This window comes from Borostomias antarcticus (genome assembly GCF_949987555.1).
Source record: "Borostomias antarcticus genome assembly, chromosome: 9".
In the NCBI taxonomy this organism is placed as follows: Eukaryota; Metazoa; Chordata; class Actinopteri; order Stomiiformes; family Stomiidae; genus Borostomias; species Borostomias antarcticus.
The window spans coordinates 30,488,147-30,504,768 of record NC_140242.1 but is presented as its reverse complement, the minus strand read 5'-3'; the positions used below and the strand labels follow the sequence as shown (position 1 = coordinate 30,504,768).

General features: G+C 46.3%; 2 protein-coding genes across 2 annotated transcripts; one reads left to right on the top strand and one right to left on the bottom strand.

The window, feature by feature from the left end:
- Positions 1-1,479: 1,479 nt before the first annotated feature.
- LOC311313531 (uncharacterized protein) lies at positions 1,480-3,854 on the top strand. Its single transcript, XM_084443673.1, has 2 exons — positions 1,480-1,527; positions 2,257-3,854. Exon 2 carries the CDS (start codon positions 2,341-2,343, stop codon positions 3,400-3,402), a length of 1,062 nt encoding a protein of 353 aa, XP_084299799.1. The 5' UTR covers positions 1,480-1,527; positions 2,257-2,340; the 3' UTR covers positions 3,403-3,854.
- A 5,159-nt stretch (positions 3,855-9,013) lies between these two features.
- Positions 9,014-15,182, bottom strand: LOC311313000 (UDP-glucuronosyltransferase-like). The gene is made up of 5 exons (XM_084443011.1): positions 14,185-15,182; positions 12,564-12,695; positions 12,200-12,287; positions 11,814-12,033; positions 9,014-11,453 (listed from the first exon to the last, which is right to left on the bottom strand). Exons 1-5 carry the CDS (start codon positions 15,043-15,045, stop codon positions 11,174-11,176), a joined length of 1,581 nt encoding a protein of 526 aa, XP_084299137.1. The 5' UTR covers positions 15,046-15,182; the 3' UTR covers positions 9,014-11,173.
- Positions 15,183-16,622: the final 1,440 nt, after the last annotated feature.

The following is a 16,622-nucleotide window of genomic DNA, read 5'->3' as shown; positions in this document are numbered from 1 at the left end:
CCATTGGAGACTTTTTGTGTGTTCGTAGCTCCATAATATAATACATCCGAAAGTATAATGGGACATATTATACATCAAACTGTTTGTCTATTTGTCTTGATTCTAGCCATCTAAATATCTAAGCTGACATAAATACTTTTTGAGCTAGAGCCGTCTGAACACGACAGTTCCACTGTCGCTATAGCCGGTAACGTTAGCTACAAGGTGCACGTCCGGCTATGGCATAGTCAGGCGCGCTGATTGGCTGGAGGCGCAAACTGTCGGCAACTCGTCCAAAACACTTCTAGAGACTGGGTCACAACACCGGATGGGAGAAATGCACTGAACAGCCTGGCTCCTGCTTGCGTGAGAATTGATCGCTTTGTTGTGCTTATTTCTCTTCTATGTTCTGATAATTGGAGGCTATAGCAACATAAGAGTGGCAGCTTTGACAGAACCCAAATGAGTTAATCCCATAGCTGTACCATTGCTAGCTCGCCATGACTGTTGGATACTGCATTTGCTGTGCAATGTATTCCATTGTCCAGTTGTCAAATCTATTTGCCAACAAACTGTTTGAGAGCCAGCACACCTCAGTGTCCCCTAATCAAAAATATTTTTCATATATCACCTAACCTCTCCAGCACCTCACCAATATCAATTATTTTCTCTCTTTAGAGAAGAGTACAATCCATTACAACAACTATTGCTTACAATGTTTTATTGTTGTTTTGTAATATTTTATCATGAATAAGATAAATAAATGCTGCATGTAGTTCAAGAAAGTGTTATTCAGATTTTCATATGCTAAAATTGACTGTAAATCCACTTTAAAGCTGATATTTCAAATAATAACTGACTGAGGGAAAGTGCCCCCCGGCGCCCATGGGCGGTTCGCCTCTCTTCCTCCTGTCCTCCTCAGTTCTTTGAGTCATCAGCCGCCACTGATATGATCATAAGTAACCTTAAAATAGGGCTATATGATTTTCCCTTTACTACTCCTTTAAGAACTTTAGACAGATTCGATAGAAGGAGAGCGTTGATTGACGTGTGGATGTCGTGAGATTATTGGCCTAAAATCTAAGGTACCCTGTCGTAATTGCACGTGACCTACCGTTTTCCAGGAAGTAAGAAATTATATACTTTGATATAAGATTACAACAAAAGTATAATTTTTTATTTTATTTTTTTGGGCACACATCGTTGAATAGGTGAACACTATGACCAAGTATGTGAACCAAAATGGGACAGAATGCTTTTTTCATGTCTGTACGACTTTAATACGTCCACGATGCTGCTCATCTGAATAGAACGCGTTTCATAATGCTTTATTATATCGCTATTATATGTATAGCCTAATTAATAGTCTGGTCCAACTATAAAATGTATACTGAGAGTGTTTGCGCCTCGTCGACATCATGAAATGGAACCCACTGGAAATGCGCACTTGTATTTTGGGGCAGTAGAGCGGTTCTCCGTGTCCGACCTCGCCCAGACTATGAGCTGATCTGTTGTTGATCATTTCCAGTCTGGATCGGCACACGGCAGGTAGGCAATAATCATCACATCACACAGCCGGCTGTACACGTTTGTTGCCTGTAATTCATTCCTTATCCGTGTGCAAGAAGAACCATGATGCCTGCAAGCATCCCCGCTCGCAGTGCTCGTATATGCGCCGTGTTTCTAACCTGGGGTTTCTAACAGGGTTCCTGTTTCTAACAGGGTTCCTCCGCCATTATTAACCATGGAGTTTCTCACAGTGTTCCTGTTTCTAGGGTTCCTCCGCCATTATTAACCATGGAGTTTCTCACAGTGTTCCTGTTTCTAGGGTTCCTCCGCCATTATTAACCATGGAGTTTCTCACAGTGTTCCTGTTTCTAACAGGGTTCCTCCGCCATTACTTCAATTGCAACGTAGCGAGATGTCGTGCTCTACAAATACGGACGTGCGATCTAGGCTAGATTATGGCAATGGCAAGTATAGCCTATTTTTTACTCTGAAAGAGAACCTTTTCTAAGGTTTATTTAAGGATGACATGGAATTATATTGTCTTATGGTTTAGAAACAGCTTTAGCCTAAACGACAATCGATAGCACCATATTGCGAATAACGTTTAGCTTGCCATGTTTTGGGTTCGATTCACATGATAGAAAACCCCAAATGTAGGTTTAATGTTAACAGTTAATGTAACACGGAGGCCAGCTGCATGCATCTGTGTAGTTGTGACCATGAAGATGATGATGAGAGATGAAATGTGATTGTGCTGTGTAATTTCAGGTGTCCAGGAGAACTGACTATGACCACACATCACAGTTTGGTCGTTTTCCATCAAACACAAACTCAGGTTTTAGTTCCATCAATATGTCAAGCAGTGGATATTCTTCATCTTCTGTTGTTCCTAATGGTCAGACTGGACCTAACAGCAGGCCCCTCACATGCTCTGACTGTGGACGCACTTTCAGCAGACATTCAGAATCGGGGACACCTTTATCCAGTCCTCACCCTTCAGCCCTCACAAGGCACCTGCGGGGACACAGGGACAGAGGGCCGTCCAGGTGTCCCACCTGTTCCATAAGGAGAGTCTCCAAAGGCCCGGTGCTCCACACACGCAACCGCTCACATCTGCACCCTCACAGCTGCACGCTGTGCAACAAAACCTTCATATCGTCCGCCCACCTGTCCGTGCACCTGCAGTCGCACGCCGGGGACCGGAAGCACCGCTGTGGCGTCTGCGGTGAGCTCTTCCGCCAGGCCGCCCACCTGATGCGCCACAAGTCCATCCACAGCGCGGACAGGCCGTTCAAATGCCCCGAGTGTGGCAAATGCTTCGGCCGCGCCTCTCAACTGAAGACCCATGGTCGGGTCCACACGGGCGAGAAGCCCTTCAGGTGCTCCGTCTGTGACAAGGGCTTCACCCAGAAGGCCGGGCTCATCATGCACTACCGGCTGCACACCGGGGAGCGTCCCGCCAGGTGTGACCGCTCCTCCGCACACCTGCTGTCTCACCAGGCTCAGGACTCGGCCGGGCAGCGCCTCAGCTGTGGGCCGAGTAGGAAGACCTTCAGGTCCGTGTCGGAGCCGAGACGGCGCCAGAACACCCAGGGCTGCCCCGAGGACCTCCAGTGCGGCGTCTGCTGCCGCTCTTTTGTGCGCTCGTCGTACCTGCAGCTGTGCAGCGGACAGAGGCCCTACCACTGCAAGGTCTGCAACAAAACCTTCGCCAAGATGGCCACCTTCGAGAGACACTGTGAGAAACATCTGAGGCAGAGCAGGGGTAATGATGAAGAGGAAGAGGAAGAGGAGGAGGTTAGACCACCCTTGTTGCCCCTGCTTCCCTCACCTCTCTCTCCTCCATCCTCATCCAGTCTGCCTCCCCCCTCAGAGGTCAGCACACGCTCTTCAACTAGAGCCAACGTGGAGTAATGCGTGTACAACATCAACCACTCTATTGGACATATTCTCATGTTTTTGACGATCAACAGTTGAAATGTATAACAGACACTTGACTTTGTATTCTCCCGTTCTGTTGACTGCATGGGCAGTGCTCATTCCTTCCATCTGAACAACCATAAACATATGAATAGCAGAGCATAAGAAGAGAGAAGCACATTGCACTTCAATGACAATGAAAGAACTATTCCCAACTGGTCACTTTGAATGGTTTAATTCTTGTGGTATGTAACATAATTGTTGACTAGTACCAGTACATTTGCAAGTTATTTATCAATATAGCAGTATTAGTAATTATTTCAGTATATAATTATACAAACCACATGTATTTACTATTTACAATATATACAATAACATTTCAGTGTAATGTTATATTAGGTTCAATAATTATTTTAAGTTATTAAACATGATTGATAACTGTTAAGCATCAAAAGGCTCATCTCACATTTAGGTATATTCATGAATTGGTTGCTGATACAGTGATGTAAAGCTGTAATCAAATGCATACATTTCATTGAAACCCAATGCAAGACAAATGTCTACATGTTACTGGAAAGTAAGTGCTGTATCTGAGTTTCCCGCCTTTGTCCACCAGGTGTCCCTGCTGAGCTCTTAACTTGGGTGTAACCGCCATGAAATGAACCCCTGCCTTGATACATCATACAGTACTTATGTCATTTGTGCTCTTCACCTGCATCCATAGCTGGCAGGTCAATTAAGAACAAAATGTTACAATGGCGGCTTGGCAAAATACTATTCCAGACACATTGTTTTCATTAGACCAGCCACTACCCAGACCACAGTGATGTAGGCCTCCGAGCTGACGTCTTCATCAAGTCTGTGATTATGCCTGATTGTCCTCTGAACACAGCTATAGGAAGGTCTCTCCTCTGAACTAGCTCTAGGAAGGTCTCTCCTCTGAACTTGCTCTAGGAAGGTCTCTCCTCTGAACTAGCTCTAGGAAGGTCTCTCCTCTGAACTCACAGCTCTAGGAAGGTCTCTCCTCTGAACTAGCTCTAGGAAGGTCTCTCCTCTGAACTCACAGCTATAGGAAGGTCTCTCCTCTGAACTCACAGCTCTAGGAAGGTCTCTCCTCTGAACTCACAGCTATAGGAAGGTCTCTCCTCTGAACTCACAGCTCTAGGAAGGTCTCTCCTCTGAACTCACAGCTATAGGAAGGTCTCTCCTCTGAACTCACAGCTCTAGGAAGGTCTCTCCTCTGAACTAGCTCTAGGAAGGTCTCTCCTCTGAACTTGCTCTAGGAAGGTCTCTCCTCTGAACTAGCTCTAGGAAGGTCTCTCCTCTGAACTCACAGCTCTAGGAAGGTCTCTCCTCTGAACTAGCTATAGGAAGGTCTCTCCTCTGAACTAGCTATAGGAAGGTCTCTCCTCTGAACTAGCTCTAGGAAGGTCTCTCCTCTGAACTAGCTATAGGAAGGTCTCTCCTCTGAACTAGCTATAGGAAGGTCTCTCCTCTGAACTAGCTCTAGGAAGGTCTCTCCTCTGAACTCACAGCTCTAGGAAGGTTTCTCCTCTGAACTCACAGCTCTAGGAAGGTCTCTCCTCTGAACTCACAGCTATAGGAAGGTCTCTCCTCTGAACTCACAGCTCTAGGAAGGTCTCTCCTCTGAACTAGCTCTAGGAAGGTCTCTCCTCTGAACTAGCTCTAGGAAGGTCTCTCCTCTGAACTAGCTATAGGAAGGTCTCTCCTCTGAACTAGCTATAGGAAGGTCTCTCCTCTGAACTAGCTCTAAGAAGGTTTCTCCTCTGAACTCACAGCTCTAGGAAGGTCTCTCCTCTGAACTAGCTCTAGGAAGGTCTCTCCTCTGAACTCACAGCTCTAGGAAGGTCTCTCCTCTGAACTCACAGCTCTAGGAAGGTCTCTCCTCTGAACTAGCTCTAGGAAGGTCTCTCCTCTGAACTCACAGCTATAGGAAGGTCTCTCCTCTGAACTAGCTCTAGGAAGGTCTCTCCTCTGAACTAGCTCTAGGAAGGTCTCTCCTCTGAACACACAGCTCTAGGAAGGTCTCTCCTCTGAACTAGCTCTAGGAAGGTCTCTCCTCTGAACTCACAGCTCTAGGAAGGTCTCTCCTCTGAACTCAGCTCTAGGAAGGTCTCTCCTCTGAACTAGCTCTAGGAAGGTCTCTCCTCTGAACTCACAGCTCTAGGAAGGTCTCTCCTCTGAACTCACAGCTCTAGGAAGGTCTCTCCTCTGAACTCACAGCTCTAGGAGTGTGTGTAGTTATCACCTCCACATGGGGAAGCTCTTCCCATTCTGTGAGACAAAAACAGAAATGTGACAATGTGAAAAAGGTGCAGTATATCAGCATCTACAAAAGTAAACCCACACTTAAGTTACTGAACTCAAGATCTACTGAGCAAGCGAGGACATGTTTACTGTTTCCTGCTTCATCTGAGCTGCTTACGCTCCATTGGAGGGTGACAGTCATGTGACGTCTCCATACTGGGTTCCTGTGAAGCGCGATAGTCCCACTGACTGTGTCCCCAAGATGAAGTGTGATTGGTGTATCCAGCATGAACAGGGTCTGCTTCCAGTGGGTGTGCCTGAGAGATCAGAGGACTGATACAGGTAGAGTATGTCTGGTTGATAAGACATCACGGGTTGGACTAAGATTACAGTATGGTAAGCATAACATTACAGTATGGTTATCAATCAATCAATCAATCAATCAAAGCTTTATTTGTATAGCGCATTTCATACCCAGAGGCAACACAATGCGCTTTACAGAGAACAAGGGAGGTGGGCAGACATCCCACCCCTACATATTCCAGAGGGAAGCAAAAAAACAGTAATCACCCGGGGGCCAGATAAGTGAGCTGTAAAAATTCTTCCCTGACCCCTCTCAACAAGGCGATGGAGCAAGCTCCTGGAGTATGTTTGTCTACCGGCTAAGAACATTTATAAAGCAATGAATTACATGAAATTACATTTTCAGAGTAAGAGAGGCTAAAAACATCATAGGAGAGACATGGCAAACACTGGTGTATGTCTGTGTGCGTGTGAATGTGCCTGGGCCCAGATAGAAGCAGGGGTCGGGGGGGATACGGACCCAGGTTAGGGTGAGGGGAAGGGGGTACTGGGACCAGGTCCAGGCCTAAAGCCGGAAGTGGGCTGGTGTATGTCTGTGTGTACGTGTGTGTGTGTTAACTAAATGCTACGACATCCACAGCAGACACAGGGGTATCTATCGGACTCAGGGTGGTCTGCTGGTGACGGGGGCATCCACTGGACCTGGTTAGAAGATAGGAGGGAGAGAGAGAGGCACTAGGGAGAGGGGAGGCAGAACAGGGTTAGTAGCACACAGAACCATAGAGGCAACACAGATATTAAAACAGGCAACCTGGAGCAAGATCCTGGAGTATATTTGTCTAACAGCTAAGAACATTTATAGAGCAATAAATTACATTAAATTACATTTAGGCTTCAGACTCAGGCTTCAGAAGTCCTTTATACCAGCAGACACAGGCTTCAGAAGTCCTTCATACCAGCAGACACAGGCTTCAGAAGTCCTTCATACCAGCAGACACAGGCTTCAGAAGTCATTCATACCAGCAGACTCAGGCTTCAGAAGTCCTTCATACCAGCAGACACAGGCTTCAGAAGTCCTTCATACCAGCAGACACAGGCTTCAGAAGTCCTTCATACCCGCAGACCATCCACTCTGACAGCAGGACCTATAAAGTACACGACCAATACAATTCAGGAGGGGGGCGGTATAAGATGGAACTACGGAGGCAGTGTTCTGGTATTTGTCCACTAGATGCAGGTATTGGCACTGTAATACCTTCCATCCTGGGCAAGGCTGCTACCTTGTGTGTATGTGGCAAGAACATTTATAAAGCAATGAATTACATGAAATTACATTTTCAGAGTCAGAGAGGCTAAAAACATCATAGGAAAGACATGGCAAACACTGGTGCATGTCTGTGTGCGTGTGAATGTGCGAGAAGTCAGCCAGTCCAATAAAGTCCTCGGGGGTGTGATCCTGCTCGTCTTCCACCTCCTGCATTTTCAGGTGGATTTGTACTGCAGTTCACGTCAAAACAATTTAGTGCTAGCTCGCACTGCATGTTGTAGTTGCTTTGATAAAATGGTTCTCAAGTAGCTGGCTAGAAACACTCGTGCAGATGACTATGCTATAATGCAAGCTAAAGTTGCAACTCGTTATATAAAATAATTCTGCTTTCAATATTCATTTTGTTAAAAAATAATAATGACTGTTGATTAGGCTAATAGTCAAGTCTTCCAGGTTTTGACATCATACTGAACGCCACACCTTTTGCGTGAATCACGTGAATGTACAGGTCAAAACCCATGGTTTGTTACTTGTTTTTTCCAAAGATTGGGAAGATTTAATCTTCTTGTTATCTATGGCAACTATTACACATAAATGCAAGTAGGCAAGGAAAACACAAGATTTGTTTTGTTCAAAATTTAATTTGAGCTGCAGGTTAAAAACAAAAACGCAAAGCGAACCCTGAATGAGTGTGTACCCCATGACTATGTTTGCAAGTTTATTTGTTTATATGTTAAAATTGAAAACAAAAGAAAGAAGGATCACAGGTCTATGAGCACACATGCAGTTTAGGGTAGGCATCATCAGATTATGGTATAGTAATAATTGAATAGGTGAATATTTACTTCCAAATACTGATTGTTGATCAATAATAAAGAAGGGTCCGCACTCAAAACTATGTTTATGCTCTTTTAATACATGATGGTGGACAGAGCTGACAGACGCGTTTCGGCTCTGCCTTCTTCAGTGTTTAGCCTCAGGCCTCTAAGCTAAACACTGAAGAAGGCAGAGCCGAAACGTGTCTGTCAGGTCTGTCCACCATCATGTATTTACCCATTGCAGAATGCCCAGCGCATCAGTGGACGTGAGCTTCTCTCCATCCAGGAGCTGTACAGCAGTCGGAGTGCCAGTAATTCCCACAGGATCATCCAAGACCCCAGCCGCCCCAATCACAGCCTGGTCCAGCTGCTGCCGTCAGCTTCTTCTAGCGGGCTCTTGAACTATGGACACTAACAGCCTGTTGCCTGTCTGGCTGTGGTACACACACACACACACACTCACACACACACACACACACACACACACACACACACACACACACACACACACACACACACATGCAGACTCACTCACACACACACACACACACACACACACACACACACACACACACACAAAGACACATGCAGACTCACACACACACACACACACACACACACACACACACACATGCAGACTCACACACACACACACACACACACACACACACACACACACACACACACACACACATGCAGACTCACACACACACACACACACACACACACACACACACACACACACACACACAAAGACACATGCAGACTCACACACACACACACACACACACAAAGACACATGCAGACTCACACACACACACACACACACACACACACACACACACACACACACACACACAAAGACACATGCAGACTCAGACTGTGCATACACCTGCTAACAACAACAATGCACATTTGCACTTTTGACACCATACACTTTACACACACCATACTTTTTTATTTATATCATAATGCATTATTATACAACGGTAAGTTCTGGTTCTTGATTCTGATTGGCTGGAAGCTAAAATACTTTGTAACACACACCTGGGACCGCATATCATATTGTATTTTCCCTATTGCTGTTTACATGATTATATGTTGCACTGTCCTGACATTTCCACTTTCCTGTCGTTTGCACTGTCCTATCTTGTCCCTGCACCCTGTCTGTTGTTTATTGTTTATTTAGTGTTATGCACCAACAGTCCAAAGCAAATTCCTCGTATGTGTGAAAACCTACAGTTCCTGGCTAATTAAACCTGATTCTGATTCTGATATGTTTTATTCTGTTGTTGCTGCAGGGCTGAGGAGGCAGAGCCCAATAGTTGTACTTAATTATACTTGTATGATAGATCATGTAACTAATACAGGAAGAAACTTGGAACTTGAATTGAAAGTATTAAAGGAATATGCTCGTTTTTGACAACCTGGACCTTATTTACGACATATTATAAGAAGTTTGACTCACCCAGATCACTTTTTTGTTGTTCGGAGGCCTGTAGAAGAAATATAAAATCCAGCGCGAGCCAGTATATCCATGTAATGGCGGCGCACGGGGCATAGGGAATGCCGTTTCTCAAAATCCATTTTCGGCCGCTAAACGGTTGTTTTCATCAATCACATTGCATGAATCGACAGTTGATATTCCTCTACGCCAGCCATTGTTGTTTTGGTCAAATAAGGGGTCTTGATCCTCTGTAACATGCTCTTTACAAGCCGCTCCCCCACTTGCTCCAGCACGCATGCGCACAGGCCAGCGCGCAGACTTGCTATTCTCCGTCTGTAGGCTACACTCGCGGCTCACATTCTCTGCGCTACGATCGGATTGTTATATGCATATGTTATTTGTAGTCTACTTACTCAATTGAAAGTTGGCCATTTGGTCCTAAAGGCTTTGGCTGGGTCTTCCAGTTCACTTTTGGCACACGAAAGAAAGCTTCGACCACTGCCCGGTTGATCAGAGATGGAAAATCCTCAAGAGTTGTGAGACACTGTTGTGTGGGGTCCGATGTGTCGTTATTTCTCGAGACTTCCAGACGTGCATCGTCTGGCCTCAAGTCCCACTCAGAGCAACAAATGCATTCCTCCTCTGTTGGCATAGGGTGACAATGTAGGCAAAAACACCACCAGTTACCATCTCTTCGGGAGCGTGCAGCGGTTTGTTCTCGAGCCAGCTGTTCCTCTCTCTGTCTCCTCACCCTCCTTTCAAGGAGCTCTTCGTCCGTATACTCTGGCTCAAAACGATATGGACGTCCGTCATATTCTAATTCATTTTCTAGATCCTCTAAATCTGACAAATATTCAGCCATATTGCACACAATATTCTAGGCACCAACAATCCGATCGTAGCGCAGACAATGTGAGCGCGAGTGTAGCCTACAGACGGAGAATAGCAAGTCTGCGCGCTGGCCTGTGCGCATGCGTGCTGGAGCAAGTGGGGGAGCGGCTTGTAAAGAGCATGTTACAGAGGATCAAGACCCCTTATTTGACCAAAACAACAATGGCTGGCGTAGAGGAATATCAACTGTCGATTCATGCAATGTGATTGATGAAAACAACCGTTTAGCGGCCGAAAATGGATTTTGAGAAACGGCATTCCCTATGCCCCGTGCGCCGCCATTACATGGATATACTGGCTCGCGCTGGATTTTATATTTCTTCTACAGGCCTCCGAACAACAAAAAAGTGATCTGGGTGAGTCAAACTTCTTATAATATGTCGTAAATAAGGTCCAGGTTGTCAAAAACGAGCATATTCCTTTAAGTGAATGTTGCAGAATAATCCTGAGATATAACACAAACACACACACACACACACGCGCACACGCACACACACGCGCACACGCACACACACACACACACACACACACACACACACACACACACACACACACACACGCAGTCTTTGGCTATCAGACATTCATATCCTTCAACCTGCTCCCTAATTGTTGACACACTATGAAAGCCAGGGGGGCGCAATCGGGAGGTTTACTCTGCCTTCGTCTTCACAGTCCTGTTCACACACTGTCTTCACAGTTCTGTTCACACACTGTCTTCACAGTCCTGTTCACACACTGACTTCACAGTCCTGTTCACACACTGACGGATGTTTACTCTGCCTTCGTCTTCACAGTCCTCTTCACACACTGACGGAAACAGAACAGGCAGCCCTTGACAGTCCCCATGATAACAGTTAGAAGTACGACGAGAAGGAAGCCAATGACATCCAGACTGTGGTACTGGACCCAGGCCAGGTCATGAGCAGCGGGCCTGAGATGCTCCGCCCCTTTGTGTCTCATAACAAACTCAGTCCAGAACACGGCCAGGTCCAGAGGCTCGGTGGGACGGTCCCTGTGCACGGAGGACAGCTGCTCTATCTTCTCTCTGTAACTGTGGGGACGGGACAGAAGACATCAGAAGACATCCATGCTCTCCTCGAGCACAAATACCAATGAGGACTTCCAGGGGCATCGGGATGTTAATAGTATCTGGACCCTGAGTTTAGACTCAGTATAATAGTATCTGGACCCTGAGTTTAGACTCAGTATAATAGTATCTGGACCCTGAGTTTAGACTCAGTATAATAGTATCTGGACCCTGAGTTTAGACTCAGTATAATAGTATCTGGACCCTGAGTTTAGACTCAGTATAATAGTATCTGGACCCTGAGTTTAGACTCAGGCAGATGAGCAGTGATGAGAGTGGCGATACATGGAGATGAGTATTATCGGACATTGCTTCATATCTGACCTTTTGTCATTGATGACCTTGTTGAGAGCCTCTAGCAGGTTTTGGGTCGTCATGTCGACGATGCTGAGGCCCTCTGCCACGCCCCGGGAGACCATGCGCTGCACGTTGTCTGGCTGGTCAGCGAACAGGGGCAGCATCACCATGGGAACGGCGTTGCAGATACCCTCATAGATGCCGTGTGTTCCTCCGTGGGTGATGAAGGCTCTGGCCTTGGGGTGACCTTCAGGAAACCCACAGACTACAGTCAAAATGGATCTCCCCTCTACACAAAAGGTTGAGCAGTAGCTACATCATAGTACTGTTATACTCTTACAATCATGTTATTTTCCCTGAAAAGAGTGCCATTCTTTTAGATTGGCCGGATGTTTGAAGGAGATAGGACCCACCCAGAAGATCATTCTGAGGAAGCCATTTCATGACTTTGACGTTGGTGGGAGCGTTGTCTGGGATGGGCCCAGTGTATCTCCACACCACCTGAAACACCAACAGCAACACGCTTCATACAGAGACAGCTTTTCAGTGACTAAAGATAAGGCACATACAATCTGTGTGTGAGAGCTAAGATAATGTTGCTAAGCATTCCTAAGAGATGAGGCAATTCAGCAGACAAACATGCCAGATTATGTTTAGGGATAGTATGCTTAATGATAGATTGCTGCATGTTGAATTAATGGTACAAGTGTTGCTTTGGAGCTTGAAAAGTCATGATGAATTGAATGTGCAGACAGATCTTCTCCACCCAGTTTTTACCCTTTGAGGAATCTTCCTGAAAGCATCATAGAACTGGTTGGCTTTCTCCACAGGCATCCAAGACAACATGGATCCCAGGGTGAAGACAACAAAGCCGTCCTCTCCAGACCCGTCCACAAACGCCTCCAGGTCCTGCAGAGAGACAGAGACGGTGTGTGATAAGAACCAGGCTCTCTGCTGTAAAGGAGGGACCATCTTATGAGTGAGGGTTAAAATGACTCTTTGCCATAGCATTTTTCTGCTGAGGTGTGGCCTGAAATCTTTTGATGTTCGTGTGATTTTCACATAAGATTTTGTGTGTAAGTCAAGTTTGAATGGTTCATAGACATGAGTGCTAATTCAATGTACTGTAAATCACCACCACTGGTCTCTTAAGTTGAACACTCACTGGAAGATGACTTTCTGAAAAGACATAATGTTTGAACATCACACCTTTGGCTCATAAAAGGTAAAGGCACAAATGTTATATAACAATTACAGCCTTCCTGAGGTATTTACATTTGGCTAACAATAGGGCCTCACATTTCCCCTTGTGAATTAATGGCCAGAGTCCCGTGGTTAGGGTTATGGGAGTCCCGTGGTTAGGGTTAGGGTTATGGGAGTGCTGGGGTTAGGGTTAGGGTTATGGGAGTCCCGTGGTTAGGGTTATGGGAGTCCCGTGGTTAGGGTTAGGGTTATGGGAGTGCTGGGGTTAGGGTTAGGGTTATGGGAGTCCCGTGGTTAGGGTTAGGGTTATGGGAGTCCCGGGGTAGAGATTGCTTCTCATGGCTCAGGTTTCAGCCCCGGCAGAGAGAGTTTCCAGGGGAACTGAATAGGCAGGAAGGAACCCCCCCTCCTCATGTTTATTCAAGCTTTCTCTTTGCAAAACATTGAGCAAGACAACGTTGAAACCGTGGTGGGAATCTGTGAAGTAGCCTACTGAAATGTAAACCATGCTTGATGGTTGATTGTTTTTACATATTTGTCGAGATCATACTGGAATAAGAGGAATGTCTTGCAATTTCGATAACGAGAATTGAGTATTCCATTTTTGTGTAGATAAACACTATGTTAAACATTATAAACACTGAACTCCAGGAGCGGATGTGTGATTGTGTGTGTCAGAAAACAAACATTTGTGGCAAAGAAATCACTGAAAGTGTCTGTCTACAGTGTCTATAGTCTACAGTGTCTATAGTCTACAGTGTCTATAGTCTACATTGCATAACGACACAGGAGAAGGAGGTTCAGGAAAAAGTAGCGTAATTCAGTTTCTCAGAGTACAGTGTCCTTCAGGTACTGGACACAGTGTCCTTTAGGTACTGGACACAGTGTCCTTTAGGTACTGGACACTCAATATAAGAGATTAGTGTAATTTGATGGATATAAATGTTATATAAGTTCAGTTCACATTTTCCATAGGCAGGACTAAATGAATACTGTCCCAAAGTCACAATGTTTAAAGTCATAATAGATATCATGTGATTGTGCTAGAGAGCATGAACAGCAGCAGTCCTTCTCCTGTGAGTAGACACAACTAGACCTGCTGTTTCCCTCACTGCCAATTACATCTGTAAGCATTTGCAGGTATAAATGTGCAGCTTGTTATGCTTGTTTTTGAGTGTGCTTTTCAAAGACTCACCGCCGGGAGTGGGGCTTTCTTTACACAGTTGATCCCTCCAATGTAGATCATGTTGGGCATGAGAGGTTTGGGGAACTCAAAGGTGTGGTCATACCTGAGCAGCCAGATAGCACCCTGACCAGTCAGCTCCCTATAGGTCATATCCTTCTCCAGGTACCGGCTGGTGAGCTCATCAAAGCTGGCGTAGAGTACTCGGCACAGGTACGACTCCACTGTGAACACCACCATGTTCTTGACCCTCCCTATGAAGTCCATCTTGTCTGTGTTTCCGGAGTAGAAGCGGGGGACGTAGGAGAGGGGAGCGGGGCACTGGGCGGCCCGGTCGTTCAGCCCGCATGGGAGCCCGCGCAGGAAGTAGACGGCGGGGACGGACATGGCGCTGGCCAGGATGGAGCCGCAGGGGAGGAAGGGGTCTGTGAGCACGAGCTGGAAGTCTTCCCCGCGCAGGCGCTCCATCAGGGGCCGGTTGTACAGCAGGGCCTCGCAGCCCGTCACCTGCATGTTGGTGAAGTTCATCAACCGCTCTGTGTTGACGAAAAGGTCCCCCATCTTGGGCGTCTTGGTGAACACGCCTTCCCTCACGCCGGTCATGCTGGAGTCCAGCTGGGCCTTGCTGTACGGAACCTGGAAGGTCTGGGTCCTGTAGCCGTCCGAGCCCTGGATCAGCATGCTGGTCTCGGGCACCAGGACCAGCACGTCGTGGCCTCTGAGAGAGAGCTCCTTCACCAGCAGCTTCATGCTGAGCCAGTGGCTCCCGTCCACAGGCATGACCAGCACCTTCCCCCCCTGAGCGGACCCCCCAGTGCTGCAGCACAGCCAGGCCAGCAGCCCCAGAGCAGGAACACACACCCCCCGGGCCATGCCTCCTCACTGCACACTGAGCTGCCTTGTTGTGAGAGGGACGCTCTCTCGCTACCTCCCTGAGAGCTGGCAGTGAGCGCTTTTGAGAGAGGGCTGTACTCTCAGGCTCAAGTGTGTGTGTGTGTGTGTGTGTGTGTGTGTGTGTCAGTACAATGTGCTCACTTGTGCAGGCAGGCTATTATGTAGCCTCTGCTAGAGTCATAAAGATCTTAGCCTCCCACTACAGTAGGGGGTAAAGTTGCCTACATTTTGGTTGGATTGTTCCAGAGTTAATGATTTATTGCAGGAAACAAAAAGGCTACAATTGAATGAAAGTAAACAGTTTCTGTTGGATCTGTGGTTGTCAAGTATTGAAACAAGCACTTAAATCAAGCATGGTGCGTTCAGTTAAGTCTGTTCTTAAGTCCACAGAAAAATACGTAGTTTTCCTCTCTAAAGTATATAATTAATTTGATTTTTAAATGTTAACTCTTCTAACGCTGTTTACGTATGAAAAGCAGATGTATCCTGGGTAAAAGGTCTTTCTGCAGCACATGCAGTACGGTTGTGTAGCCTAGCCTACATCGACTAGTTTATTAATATAATTACAGGACCCGAGGGGGTCTTTATTAATTACAGGCTCTATAAGGTTTGTAGGTGAAAGGTCTTTCTGCAGCACATGCAAGTCATGGTGGTTGTGCACATCGACTAGATTACCTCATGTTTCGTGCAAAATCTGCCCCACTATCTTTAGCCCCTCCCTCTCTCCTCCCACCCGAACCAGTTTCGCACGCACCCCTCTCTCGCACGCACTCCTCTCTCGCACGCACTCCTCTCTCGCACGCACTCCTCTCTCGCACGCACTCCTCTCTCGCACACACACGCGCACTCACTTCAAACAGGCAGTGCGTGCGAAGCCATCCGCCTTGAGAAACACCCACAACTCTACTGTGGAGATAACATCAAACAGCCAGGGATCCTGTCTGTGGTTGGAACAGGAGATCAGTGACACACTGCGTTTACATGCACACTAATAATTCGATTATAACCTGATTAAGGAAATACCCCGATCGATTATAACCTGATTAAGGAAATACCCCGATCGATTATAACCTGATTAAGGAAATACCCCGATCGATTATAACCTGATTAAGGAAATACCCCGATCGGTAGCGTAAAGCAAACACGCGACCCCCCCCCCCCCCCCCTGATACAGATCGGGGTTAACTATTGAGGAGCATACATTTGGATCTTTTTAACCTTAAACTATAAAAGAGCTGTCAAGTTGCTATTGCATTCATACCGTCATACAACTGGTGAAGATAGATAAGACGAACTTTTCATTAAGGGTTAGACAAATTAATTTAAATGTTGAAATGATTTCTCCAAGCAACAGATATTACATCAATTGTGTATACATGTTTATATTATATATGTAGCGGTCGGTACTCTGTCGTGCGTTGCGTATTTTTAAAGGACCGCGGTGGGATCTCGTTGGCAATCAGGCCGTTTATTCTGTAGAACATGTGACCAAGAGGTGACCATCCACCTGCTGCGTGCGCAGCATTCAATCAGTAACGGCCTAGACTGTCTCGAGC